This window comes from Zootoca vivipara, chromosome 13 (genome assembly GCF_963506605.1).
Source record: "Zootoca vivipara chromosome 13, rZooViv1.1, whole genome shotgun sequence".
NCBI classification, from domain to species: Eukaryota; Metazoa; Chordata; class Lepidosauria; order Squamata; family Lacertidae; genus Zootoca; species Zootoca vivipara.
Window position 1 is genome coordinate 34,050,343 of NC_083288.1, and position 14,036 is coordinate 34,064,378.

The 14,036-nt window shown below is 47.1% G+C and overlaps 1 protein-coding gene across 1 annotated transcript in view; it reads right to left on the bottom strand.

Moving 5' to 3' along the window:
• The window catches only part of ATP2A1 (ATPase sarcoplasmic/endoplasmic reticulum Ca2+ transporting 1), a 37,252-nt gene extending 29,621 nt beyond the window's left edge, over positions 1–7,631 (bottom strand). The window contains exons 1-5 of the mRNA XM_060281590.1: positions 7,273–7,631; positions 5,792–5,809; positions 4,557–4,639; positions 1,383–1,487; positions 796–934 (exon numbers count right to left, since the gene is read on the bottom strand). Of these exons, the coding sequence (XP_060137573.1) occupies positions 796–934; positions 1,383–1,487; positions 4,557–4,639; positions 5,792–5,809; positions 7,273–7,390 (463 nt within the window). The 5' untranslated portion in view covers positions 7,391–7,631. The remainder of the gene's footprint in view (positions 1–795; positions 935–1,382; positions 1,488–4,556; positions 4,640–5,791; positions 5,810–7,272) is intronic.
• Positions 7,632–14,036: the final 6,405 nt, after the last annotated feature.

The window sequence follows — 14,036 nt, forward strand, 5'->3', positions numbered from 1 at the left end:
CATCTCCTTCCCAAGGTGCCTTGCCCACCACAGAGCTTCCACTCTAGGAAGCTAGGATGTCCCCCTCTGACTTCATTACTGTTGCTAGACTCAATAGAGGACAGGACTTCTGTGCCTTTAATTGCCCTGCTCTCTTTTGAGTCTGGAAACCTTAAAAAGAAACCAGCAGACCCTTTGTTTAATTTCCAAGCAAAGGGTCTGCTGGTTTCTCTTTAAGGCTTCCAGACTCAAAAGAGAGCAGGGCAGTTAAAGGCACAGAAGTCCTGTCCTCTATTGAGTCTGGCAACCCTAGACTTCATTACCCATGAGCCTACTTGTGGGGAAAATACTCCAGTCCATAAAGAGGGTATGAAGCATAGAGAAGCAAGGAGTGCTCTCCTAGATGTCCTTTACAGGAACAGCTAAGGCTGCTTTGACCTCTCTTTATGTGAATGTGGCCATTTTTAATCCCACCCCAATGAAGCTTGTCTTTTAAGTTGGAGAGCTTGTGCTGTATGGACCACTGTGACTGAGGGATTTAAGTGACACCTGCAGCATACATTTAAAGCATATGTCTTCCCCACAAAGAATCCTGGGAATTATAGTTTGTTAAGAGCGCTGGGGATTATAGCTCTGTGGGGGCGGCTAATTACATTTCCCAGGATTCTTTGGAAATGTGCTTCAAATATATGGTATGGGTGTGACCTTAAAGGCTGTGAAAGAGACCCATGGTGTCCCAATATTTCTTTACTCCACGTCTAGTCTGCTTCACCCTGAAGCAATCGCTTTGATTCCTTGCCTCAGTCCGGGACTTACCTGCCACCTCTGCAATGTCACCAGGAACCATCTCCCTGGCCTTTATTCTCTGCACAGACTTCCTGTCAGACCGATACACCTTGCCCATCTCAGGCTCATACTCCTTTAGAGCCTCAATGGCGTTCTCAGCATTCCTCTCCTGGAAGTAGAAGAGACCCCACAGTTAAGACCCCCTCTGGAAGCAATGCTTTGACACCCATACCCATACACCAAATGACTGGGCTACCCAAAAAAGCAATAAAAGACACAGAAACACAGCAGTCTGGGCTGCTTTGGTGGGTAATAATAATTTTTTAAAATTGTGTCGCTTTATCCTGCTTCCTAAGTCCTTGTGGGTCCTTTGCCCCACTTCCTGCTTCTAGCTTTTCCATTTTCTCCTTAGGCTTTGCAGAACAGCAGGGGAAGCTGTGGCTGTCCACAGATGCTGTTGGGTCTCCCATCAGCCCTAGTCGGCATGATGAAAGGCCAGGGAAGCTGGGAGCTGTGGCCCCAGCCCACCCTTTCAATACAGTGAAAACAATACTGACCGAGGCCATCGGTAGTTATGTGTGCAAATGCTGATTTTGCATTGTTGTTAGTTTGTTTACCTGCCATACTCCAACAATCGCGTTGGCGATCAGGATCAGCAAGATGACAAATGGTTCCACGAAAGCTGTGACGGTCTCCTCACCTTCCTCAAACCAGGCCAGCACCTGCCAAAAAAAGAGAGGCACATGGTTAGAACTGGGGGAGCGGGACCTTCAGCCTCCATCTTGCGCAGGCATAGCTCTCACTCATTTCCACGGTTAGGAATCCTGGCTCATCCTTCGCCCTCCCCTCCCTTATACTTCTGGGATCGCATTTGCCTTTTGATTCCTCTTGACATTTGGAATCTTGAGACAGCTGAACCCTGCCTGCACTTTGCATGTGTACAAGATGAAGCGTGTAAGTTGATCCCATGAAACCCGAGAACTCCGGTGCAAAGGGCTCCTGCTTGTCTGAGTGTGAGTGTGTGTGTGTGTGCACGGACGCACGCACGCACGCAAGCCTATGGATGTTGTGTAATTGTGTGGTGCAAGTGTGCAACTGTATGCACAGCTTCAAGATGTGAAGAAAACACGTTTCCCAAGTGAAATGAAATGTTCCAGTCTGACCCAGGTCTATGCTGCCCCCTGCTGGAGGGACCTGCTCTCTTTCTGTGTGTGTGTGTGTGTTTGTTACGTAAACACAACATGGGTACACTATTAGGGTTTGCACACTTGCAAGGGTAGTGTGGGATGCAACCCATCTGGTCCTCTTGTGTCCTGGATACACCTTGGAGACAACAGTTGTCAGAGGGGCGATATTCAATCAGCGTGCTATTGTAAGTTGCGTTAAAATCTCCCAGCCAGATTTGGAACCTCCATATTTAAGATCCCCAGGGCCGTCTTAAGCATATCTGGCGCTCTGGCGCTGTGGTGCGAACTATCCCTCCGCCGCCCTGCCCCCCCCCCCCGTTTCCAAGCGCGGCTGTCTGGTGGGCGCAGCGCGGCGCCCCCCTGGCGGCCCAACGTCCTGGCGCATTGCGCCACCCAGCCTTGCCTTAGAGCCGGCCCTGAAGATCACCAAATAATAAATGAAATCATAGAAATGTAGTGCTGGAAGGGATCCCCAGGGTCATCTAATCCAACCCCTTGCAATGCAGAAATCACAGCTAAAGAATATGTCTAGTCAGAATCTCCTTTCTTGTCATCTAAATCCATTGGTTCAGGTCCTACCCTCTGGAGTAGCAGAAAACAAGCTTGCTCCATAAACAACAGATTGCTTTTTTGTTTGTTTCCAGTTCCAAGTATTTGCAATACAAAAGGAGCCCACCTTTTACTATGTTGATTATTGAAATAACCACAGTATTGGAAACCAAGTTGTCCGAAATGCAAATTGCCGAGAGTCCAAATGTTCCTAGGTTGGCTTGTGTGCTTAATTAAGTTTCCAGAGGGTAAAAACTTAAAGTCAAGCTGTAGAAAAGGAAATAAAGACTAGACTTGGGATCCTTCATCTGAAAGAGGTGTGAGTGTATAAGGGCTCATCCACACTTCTGCTTGTCCCGTGCCTAGGAAGCATGGGTCCAGGCAGTTTTCTGCTTGACCCATGCGGTCCAAGTGATTTTGTCCCTTGCTCCACTCCTTTCCCATGGAAAACCTGCTATTTAGTGCTAAATCAGAGAAGCAAATGTCACGTTCATTTTGCCGTTTGCTATGATTGATTGAGTGCTGAAGAGCAGTTTCCCCCCGGGGGAAACAGAGGGATGAGGAAGTGTGGATAAGCCTAAGAGAGAGGGAAATATCACAACTTGTTCTCTCTCCAGCTTGCCATGCACAAGCATTGCAAAGATTCTTTGGCCATGTTGGCTGGCCGGGTCTGATGGCAGCTGGAGTCCAGCAACACCTGGTAGGCTGTAGCTTCTGTCTATAGGTTCACCAGAGTCTATACAAGATACTGTTGTCTCACTCCAGAATCCCCATAATGCCTCACACTAATTGGTGATTTGCACGAGAGAGGGAATGAGAGAATTACTACGGTAGTTGCTGGATCACAGCAAGCCTGGTCACAAATGCCTTCTTCTCCTTGGCCAAGAAGATTCCAGGTATCCTGGGTTTTCTGAGAAGCAGTGAGGTGAAGGGGCTCAGGCTACCTGAGAACTAGGCCGTTAAGGGTGACCTTTACAGCGACCTCTTGGTGCTGAGCCAGGCCATGTGCTCTTCCAGAAATTAGTATCACGGCCCAAGGCGGCTGCATCTCAAGTGTCAAGGAACCGGGCAGCAAGGCAAGTTGTGGGGAGGCAAGATGAGGGGAGGGAAACGTCCATTTCTGTCGCTTCCATTTTGCAGTTATGGTGGGAGTGGAAGCAGGGAAGTTGGCAAAGAGGTTTTGGAGCTGGCTGGCTGGCGAGCTCCCCCATTAATGTGAGGGAACTCATTTTCTACATACAGGAGCCTAAAGGCCAAGTTATCCCCATGCCCTGTTTGCCAGGTTCAGTTTATTTACTAATTTGGGTGGATACCGAAGTATATAATTTGAGAGATACACCTGCTGTAAAAGCACAATCACATTTTTGCCTAGACAACCTTCTCTACAGTCTACTCTCTAGGGATGAGTTCAGGGAAAATTGGTTCTATGGATTCATAGCAGAAGCTAGCCATGCACAGCCCCGATTGGCTGGAAACTAGTATATCTCTAACCCCTAAGCATGAAGGGAAGACAGTCTATCGAACCAGTGCACAATGCAGCCTGTCTAAACTAAAGCATTGTGCAGTCAGAGAGTGAAGTTTGGCTTGAGCTTGGGGGGGGGAGACCCTACAGTGCCCTGACTTGGATGTGTACATCTGGAAACACTTTACATTTAAATAGTGATGAGGAAAGATAAACTCTCCAGATGTTCAGATGTTTCTTTAACATTACTTCACGCATACCATGTGCCATACCATAGAATATGTTCCAAAACTGAGCCTTGAGTCATATTAGGTCCCAGTGAACTCTTCTAGTGATTGATGATGCAGCTTATCAATATGGTAGCTCACTGAAGAGCAAAGCTTCTCAGCACACCAACTACAGGCATTGGTACACATCAGCCATCGACTCTAAAGGAAACTGGTTCATCTCTTGCCTAGGATGTGTCTCGTTTCGACAGTTTCCCTCCATGTGCCCCCAAACTGCTCGCCTCTCCTTCCCAATGCTGGCTGTATTTCAAAGGCCCTTCTCTGAGTAACCCAAATTTCCTCACCCACAAGGCCACAGTCACTTACAAAGGAGATGCAAGCTGCGAGTAGTAGGATTCTGACAAGCAAGTCTTCAAATTGTTCCACCACCAGCTCCCAAATGGTTTTGCCTGACAAGCAAGAAAGGGAGGTGTTAAAGGATCAGAGGGCACAAGAATTCCAGTTTCTGAGGGCAGTTAGCTAGAAAGGGATTGGGGAGGGCACCCGAAATAACATACATTTGCCATGAAAGATGAATTCTCTGACAGGTTTCGAGCAAAGCCTAGTCGGGGAGGTGAGCTATAAGGCCCCCCAGGTGCTCTCTTCCTGAGGGTTCATCCACATTTCCACTTGCGCCATGCCTAGAAAGCACAGGTCCAATCAGTTTTCCCCTTGCCCCACTCCGTTCCAAGGGAAAAGCCACTCTTTAGTGCTAAATCGGAGCAAATGTCAATCCAGAAAATACTGGATTGCTATTTGTTCCAATTGAGCAGATAAGAGGAAGTGTGAATACCCCCTGAGGGTCTGACTGTGCATTAACAAAAGTCTGACAGAGAACAAGCCACTTCCGGAAGGGAACCTGGGGCTAAGAAGTGGTGGTGGGTGCTTAACATCTCTGCTGTTTCTCTCCAGATTGCCTCCTCCAAGTTGATTTTTCTCCCTCCAGAGCAATGTTCACCCCCCCCTTTCCCATAAGTGAAAGGAATAAATCACCTCTTTTTCTTGTAAGTGGCCCCACAACCCCCATTGCTGGCTCAGCAACATCTCAAAGGCTGGTGTATACCCAACTCTCTTTTCTTAAGGCAAGTGTATGGTCTGTCTGGTAGGATAGCCAGGTGCCATGAGGCTCGGGCAAGAAGAAGCCTGTGAATGGAGCCTGGGAGCTAAGTGGGTGTCTGGCAGATTGTCAATGGAGCCTGGTGGGATAAGGGTGAGGCCTAGTAGCTGTCTAGGGGATGAACTTGTTTGTGCTTGGTGCCTCAGGCTGAAATTTGATGGGAAGAGTAAGCTGAAGAGAATGGGGAAACCTTTCAGGGCAAGCAAAAAAAATAATGCCCCATTGATTATAGTCTCCCATCTTGAGATTTTAGTCCTTGCTTTGGAAAACCTGAAAGATGGCTAAAGGTTTAAAACTTAAAGCCAAAAATAGACACCTGGCAGCTGTAATTGCTGCTTTACAAAGTCAGCAGAGAGAATTTGAGCCAGGTAAGATGAGGGTACAGTGGGGCTTCCTATGTCCTAACACTTCCCAACACCTTTCCACACCAGTTTTAGGGACTCACCTTCTTCAGCTGGGAGTTCTGTGGGGTTGAGAGAGAGAGAGAGAGAGAGAGAGAGAGAGAGAGAGAGAGAGAGAGAAGTGGGTTAGGGTTGTGTTTTATTATGACTTTGTGGACTGGATTGTCAGGCAAAGGTGGAGACAGAGAAGAAAGGCTCTGTGGTTAAGTTAATGAGGCTGGCTTCTCACATGGAGTTGAAGGTTAATATTGCAGATCAGAAGAACTGAACAGTTAGAAACAAGCCATGGGGTCATGCTTAGGATTATAGAACTGATTGTGAGGCAGACACAGGTTAATTGTGAGGCGGACATGGGTCTCAGCTACAGACAGCAAAGGGGCCTTCTACCAAAATTAAGGTTATGGGCTATAGTTTTGAAAGAAGCCATTGGGCCAGAGCTGCTGCCGCAGAATTAAGTTGGGTGTGAGGTGCCTCTTGTTAGCAGGACTCCACAAGGAGTTGCAGCCAGTTGCATACTCATGTGCATAACACAACATGGCACAGGTACACACTCACAGCAACCCCACCTTATCATATCTGTGCCATGTACTTGTGTCCTGTTAAACCCCCCCCCAATGCCCTTCTCTAAAAGTTAAGACTTGGATCCTAGAGGATATCATGCATGGGGAAACAGGGAGGAATACATTGTCCTTGTTGCTTAACTGTCTGCATCTTCAGCAGGATACTACTACCCCCTGCAAAAACAAACAAACAAAAAAGCCCCCCCCTCTTCATATTGACACCCTTCCCAATAAACCACTACCATGCAATTTCACTTAACTGCTAAGCTCATGTTCCCCAAGGACTCCCCCCCCCTCCCCAGTTACCCTGCATACAGCCAGCCTGTCCCTTAGCGGCTGTGGAATATCAACCCCCCCACCCCCCCAAGGCAACCTCCCGGCTGCTCCTACAAGTTGCCCATCAGCAATTTTAATATCTGTTTCATACCAAAGGGAATTACTGGGTTATTCTTAGCAAAGCAGCAGCTGCCCTGTCCCCAGCCTGGCTACCTCCCCCCATCCTAATAATCTTCAGTGCTCTTCTCCTTTGCTTTTGCCTCCATCCCTGTTCACCTTCCATTGCCTACTTCGAGTTCCCATCAGGCTCTTCCTTCCCTTCCTGTGCCTATGTAACAATTCTTCTTTGGCATGTTCTGAAACCCCACCCTTCCACCTCCTCTCTGTGTGTGCATCCGCTCTTTTTGTCTAGAAGCCATGGCTCTGCATCCATCCACCTGTCCATCTCTCGCCTGATCATCCTTGGCTTTCCTTTGGTTCTCATATCCATATTTAGGTGGCAATCCTTTCAGCTGCATCCTTCCTTCCTTCCTTCCTTCCTTCCTTCCTTCCTTCCTTCCTTCCTTCCTTCCTTCCTTCCTTCCTTCTTTCCTTCCTTGTATCTCCCTCCCTCCCTCTGCCCTTCTCTGCATCCTGGCACCTCGATGTGTGGGTACCAACATGGTCCTATAACTCAAGCAGCCACTCACCATTGTATCCGTATTTCTCCAGGTGCTTCTTCACCTGGTCTGGAGAGAGGCCTGAATGCTCATTCACTCCAAAGTAAGCCAAGCACTCCTCCCCTGTTTTGGCGTGGGCGTTTTCCATCGTTGCCCAACCACAGCTGCCCCGTTGCTGTGTGAAAAGGTGCTCCTCTCTTCCTGTCGGCTTGGCTTGCTTCTTCGACCCCCTTGACTTGTGCGGTCACTCGTGCCCCCTTTTGAGTTCCTTCTCCTTCTCAACAGACCATGGTCCTTGGCACACGGTATCCAACGATGGAGGGAAAGCCCACACGACCCGTCCTCGTACAGAAGCCTTCACCGAGCTCGGAGGCTGGCACACGTCCTTATGAGGCAGACCGGGGCCCAGATCCCCGGACATTGTCGGTGGGCCCCCATTGGGTGATTGGTGCTGACATCACCTCAGCCACCAACTCACATATGGCCTTCTGCGGAGAGAAGGTATTTTTTGCTGACTTGAGAGGGAGAAGCCAGGAGGGTGGTTGGCTTGGCTTGGCGGGGGTGGGGGAGAGTAGGGGAGAGGAGGCCGGGTGTCCACAGACCCATGTGTCACTCAAATGTTCGCCTGTTCCTTGCAAGAGATCTCACCCTAGCCTCCCCCTCCTGCCTCTAGCAGATTTAGGGTTTATTTCTGTCACTTGTCGTCTATAATGAAGACACACAGAGGACTGGGTTGCCCTCGCTCCCATATATGCTATCAGATCAATCTGCTTGCCGCGTCTTCTTCATTTGCGCAGAATTAAATATTATATAATTACTCAAACATGTTTATGCCTGCACATGTATAAAAACGTGTATACGTGTTTTAAAACGTTCTTTTTATTTCCTGTATCAGAGCAATAGCCCGTCTACCTCAGGATGCAGTTTCTAACCATGACCAATCAGATATTCTGCATCCTGCCATTTGTCTTCAGTATCTGTTACTTGAGGTGTGTGGCCTCTAAGCATGGTTGCTGTGTCTCTGGCCATTGTGGCTAGTAACCACAGGTCTTCCACCAATATATAATATTGTTTAAAACAACACAAACATCCCTTTATTGTGGAAGTTGTTGTAATCCCTGTGGCAAGTGACTTCTTATGTTTTTAATGTCAATTATGAATGGAGAGAGACTATGGCCTCATCTGCACAAAATATTTAAATATTTCTACTATTTTAAACAGTCATGGCTTTCCCCAAAGAATCATGGGAGCTGTAGTTTGTTATAAGTGCTGACTGCTGACAGGTGTGAGGAGACCCCTATTCCCCTCACAGTGGTCACTCCAGCATTCTTAAATTGTCAATCCCTCTTCCCAGGGAACTCTGGGAATTGTAGCTCTGTGAGGGCAATGGGGGGGGGGTCTCCTTGCCACAGCCATTTAAAACAATATGATACTGCTTTGAATTCGCAGTGCCTGTGAGGCCTATAGCTGTATTAAACCTGTTCCCAGCTGTTCTAGGTGACCTTGGCATTTTTCTTCAACGTAATAAGAAATGAAATAATACTAGATTCTTGCATTTCTTTCTTTTGTTCTCAAAAGGTTTTTATGGGGAAAGTGCTGGGGCAAAAAAAGAAAAGAAAGAAGCACTCTGACGCAGTGTGGACCTGTGTCTAGAAACACAGACCTTCCAAGTGTCCTGATTTTCCAGGGACGGTCCTAGATTTAGAGAAGCTGTCCTGGTTTCTGATTTGATCCTGGAATGTCCTGCTTTTCTTTAGGACAGGGGTAGGCAACCTAAGGCCTGTGGGCCAGATGCGGCCCAATCACCTTCTCAATCCGGCCCGTGAATTGCCTGGGAATCAGTGTGTTTTTACATAAGTAGAATGTGTCCTTTTATTTAAAATGCATCTCTGAGTTATTTGTGGGGCCTGCATGGTGTTTTTACATGAGTAGAACTTGTGCTTTTATTTAAAATGCATCTCTGGGTTATTTGTGGGGCATAGGAATTCGTTCATCCCCCCCCCCCAAAAAAATAGTCCGGCCCACCACATGGTTGGAGGGATGGTGGACCAGCCCACGGCTGAAAAAGGTTGCTGACCCCTGCTTTAGGACATCCCTATTTTCATCAGAGAAATGTTGGAGGGTATGGAGTTATCCAACCCCCAAGCCATCTGAAGGCAGTTCAGTGTTTAATGTTTTATTATGTTTTTATATATGTTGGAAGCCGCCCAGAGTGGCTGGGGTAACTCAGTCAGATGGGTGAGGTGGTATTATTATTATTATTATTATTATTATTATTATTATTATTATTATTATATAGGATGTCCCTATTTTCATCGGAGAAATGTTGAAGGGTATGGAAACACAGCACAAAAGGAAGTCTGGATGAAGCCTCAGCATTGTCTACAGTGACTGGCAACAGCTGTCCAGATTTCAAGTTGAGGTTATTTTATTCTGGAACTTTCTCCACTGTCTCCTTCCTTGTGAGGCTATATTGACCTATCTGCCTCCCTGCGCAGTCAGCGCATCCATTCGAACAACCATATTAATCAGTGATCATGGGTTGCCTGAAGCTTTCATCCTGTGGTGTTTCAACAGACGTTATGTACAAATTGTTTTTATTGGTTCATGTCCTAAGGGCATAAGCCTCCAACCCAAGAAAGCTGGCTCCATGCGGTAAGATTATCACCTCTTGTTGGATTGATAGCAAGCTGTCTGAAGCTGGATAAAAATAGCAGCTAAGGTGTTGGTGGTTACTAAAAACTCAAATGAGATGTTAAAAGCTGGAAACAAACAGAAAACTAAAAATAAATGATTAACATTTGAATAATAATTTTGAGGCCCCTCCCTGGCCCAAGGATCTTTGTATATGTGTGCATCCATCACATTCCATTTTGCCTAATCAAGATGCCGGTCCTCAAGAAAAAGTGGTGATGTGGGTTATACCACAGAGCCTAGGGCTTGCTGATCAGTAGGTCAGCGGTTCGAATCTCCGCAATGGGGTGAGCTCCCATTGCTCAGTCCCAGCTCCTGCCAACCTAGCAGTTCGAAAGCACATCAAAGTGCAAGTAGATAAATAGGTACCGCTACAGCGGGAAAGTAAATGGTGTTTCCATGTGCTGCTCTGGTTTGCCAGGAGCTGCTTTGTCATGCTGGCCACATGACCTGGAAGCTGTACGCCGGCTCCCTCGGCCAATAATGCGAGATGAGCGCCGCAACCCCAGAGTCGGTCACGACTGGACCTAATGGTCAGGGGTCCCTTTACCTTTTACCATGAGCACCCAGCTTCTTAGGATCACACAGTGTGTTGTGAGGTGAGATGTAATGCCAAGGCTTTGTGATATGGATGGAATAATAATAATAATAATAATAATAATAATAATAATAATAATAATGGGTTTTTTAGGGCCAGGGGGTTGCAGGGAGGGCAGGTGCTTGAGCAATCTGAGTAAGAGGTTGGGAGTCAGTTGCTCTGCTATAGCCTAATAATCTCTGGGAGGGCAACGGGGGAAGGGGTGGGGGGTCAGGGACATGAACCAGATTCCTTGAGCATTGCAAACATTTCCTCCCCCCATCCCTGGTATTTGACATTTGTGTGGAAGTGACAGCTTCTTTCCAAGAAGTACCTGAACACAAGAAGAGTGCTAGATAGAAGGAGCTCCATCAACTCATCAAGTAAAGAGGTGATGAATATGTCTGGATTTCTAAGGACTTGGTGGAGAGCGGGCAGCAGGAGGAGGAAGAGAGGGGCGTTTGCTCCCTAAAACTTTTTAATCCAGGAAGGAGGAAGCAGGAGAAGAAGGGAGGTGAAACCTCATATCACAGACAGGGCCATGGTGGGGGTTTAACCTGTGTTGTTTTGGGAAAGGATTCCCCACCGAAACTGACGACGTATTTTTTCAAGGCAGCTGTTCATGTTCTGGGTGAACGCTGAAGCACGGAGCTTTTCCTCAGGGACACCCCTGGAGCCAAGAGAGGGAAGCTGAGTATGCTGACCGAACAGCACCATCTGATCTCACACTCAGCCAAAGACAAGAACTGCACCATGCCAGTGCCAAAAGCGAGAGGAAGTATACCCAAAGGGGCCTCTAAAATTAATCTGTTGTTTCCCCCCTCCTCTTTTCTCACCCCATCTTCCTTTTGTGTCATGTCTTTTTTAGTGCAAGCCTGAGGGTAGGGACTGTATGAGGTTTTCACGCATCCATAAACCCCCTTCTGGGAATCAACACTTTGACAAACCGAACAAATGATACTTTGCATTTAGGGTGTGTTCACAGGACCAGATAAAGTTGTCCTCCCCCCACCCTCATCCCAACCCCGCTGCATTTCACAGCTCTTTCCCCATTTAACTGTTCACATTGGCTTCAAATTAGGAATGACTTTCCTCGAAAGATTCCATTAATGGTGTCTCCGAAAATTTTTGCACATCACTTGGGAAGACAGGCGAACTAATATCAGTGTACTGGAAGAAGCAAAGATCATCAGTGTTGAAGCAATGATTCTTCAACATCAACTTTGTTGGACTGGTCATGTTGTGCAGATGCCTGATGATCATCTTCCAAAGCAACTACTCTCTTCCGAACTTTAAAATGGAAAGCGTAATGCTGGTGGTCAACAAAAGAGGTTTAAAGACTGTCTCAAGGCAAATCTTTTAAAAAATGTAGTATAAACACTGACAACTGGGAAACACTGGCCTGCGAGTGCTCCAGTTGTAGAACAGCCTTTACCAAAGGTGTCATGGGCTTTGAAGAAACTCGATCTCAGGACACAAGGGGGAAAGAGGAAGAGCAAGGCACGGTTGGCAAATCCACGCCATGATTGACTTCCATCCGGAAACCAATGTCTCCACCGTGGAAGGACATGTGGATCCAGAATTGGCCTCCACAGTCATTTACGGACTCATTGTTAAAACCGTGTTTATGGAAGACAATCTTACTCGGCTACGAGTGATTGCCAAAGAAGAAGATTAGTATCAGATTAGTGTCTGTTTCTGTACACACCAGGAGACGATGGGACACTCTTTTACATTAGGCAAAGAAGCTCTTGGTTAGAGACAAATTAGGAATGACTTGAGGACATCAAAAAAATTCTTTTAGACCAATCTACAGGATACATACGTGTTTTGGATTACTTTGTGTGAACGTGGATTAACAACCCAGCACTGGAAACCACAGTAAATGGGAGTGTGAACACAGCTGTAGAGTCTTCAACCACAATGCCTTGTACTTATTGTTTGCTTTCTTTTAAAAATAATGTTCATTTTTTTCATTAAACATTACAATCAGCAAATATGGTGGGGTTAGGCGGTGGTAGTTAGGTGACAAAGTCTGTTGAGGTGGTAGAAGGGACTATATTTTCAGACACTAGGTAGAGGGGAAATCATATGGTTAAATGCTCCCTTGTTCAAAAGCTTCCTGTGCTCAGAAAGTGGACTGGAGCAGAACCTCTCTCCCTGACACAACACATTTTTTATTTACAGGGAATATTTGCACAGGAAAGCATTCAAATCCACCACCAGGTCCTGCATCAGAATGCAGTGCTTTGAGGCACCACCTGGGGCCCCAGCATCCCAGCAGGGCTCACTATTACAGTCTGCCATGGAGCCCCATTTCTGTGAACTGCCCTGAGATCTCCGGGTATAGGACGGTATATAAACTTTCTTGGGCTCCTTGAACACTGCAGATGGTGACAGCAGTCATGAAATTAAAAGACGCCTGCTTCTTGGGAGAAAAGCAATGACAAACCTAGACAGCATCTTAAAAAGCAGAGACGTTACCATGCCGACAAATGTCCGTACTGTATAGTTAAAGCTATGGTTTTCCCAGTAGTGATGTATGGAAGTGAGAGCTGGACCATAAAGAAGGCTGATCGCCGAAGAATTGATGCTTTTGAATTATGGTGCTGGAGGAGACTCTTGAGAGTGCCATGGACTGCAAGAAGATCAAACCTATCCATTCTTAAGGAAATCAGCCCTGAGTGCTCACTGGAAGGACAGATCATGAAGCTGAGGCTCCAATACTTTGGCCACCTCATGAGAAGAGAAGACTCCCTGGAAAAGACCCTGATGCTGGGAAAGATGGAGGGCACAAGGAGAAGGGGACGACAGAGGATGAGATGGTTGGACAGTGTTCTCAAAGCTACGAACATGAGTTTGACCAAACTGCGGGAGGCAGTGGAAGACAGGAGTGCCTGGCGTGCTCTGGTCCATGTGGTCACAAAGAGTTGGGTACGACTAAATGACTAAACAACAACAACAACAATAAACTCAATAAATAATAAATAACTACTGTTCCCATCAATGCTGGGCAGCTGCCATTTTAATACCCTACAGTGCTTCTGACATAATGTCACTCTGTGGCATTGTGTAGCATTGAAGCTGCATCTGCCTGGTGCTGATCAGAGCGCTGCCACCACCAATGCCCACCAGGCATCCACCAACAGAGGAGGGTGCCCCGTTAGAGAGCATTTGCCCCCTCTAGCCTAAAAACTGCCCTGCCCTAAGGCAGAGTCTGAAGCAGTAATATCCATGGGAGAAACTAGTGTGAACAAGCTACTTTTGGCTGTCCTTGCTGCATCCTTTTGTTGGGAATATATTCATAACTCGGCTGTTTTGAAGGTGGTTTAGCCCAGCCTCCACTCTCTGACCATCTCACTGCTGCTGCCTCTGCACCCAAAAGACATGTGATTCCGCAGGTCTCTCCCCGATGGGAACATTAAATCCTCTGGCCCACGGACACCAAATCCTTGCGTGTGCAATGGTTTGCGGGCAGTAAAGAGGAAGATAGGGTTACGTGACGGCTGCTGCAGTGACATTC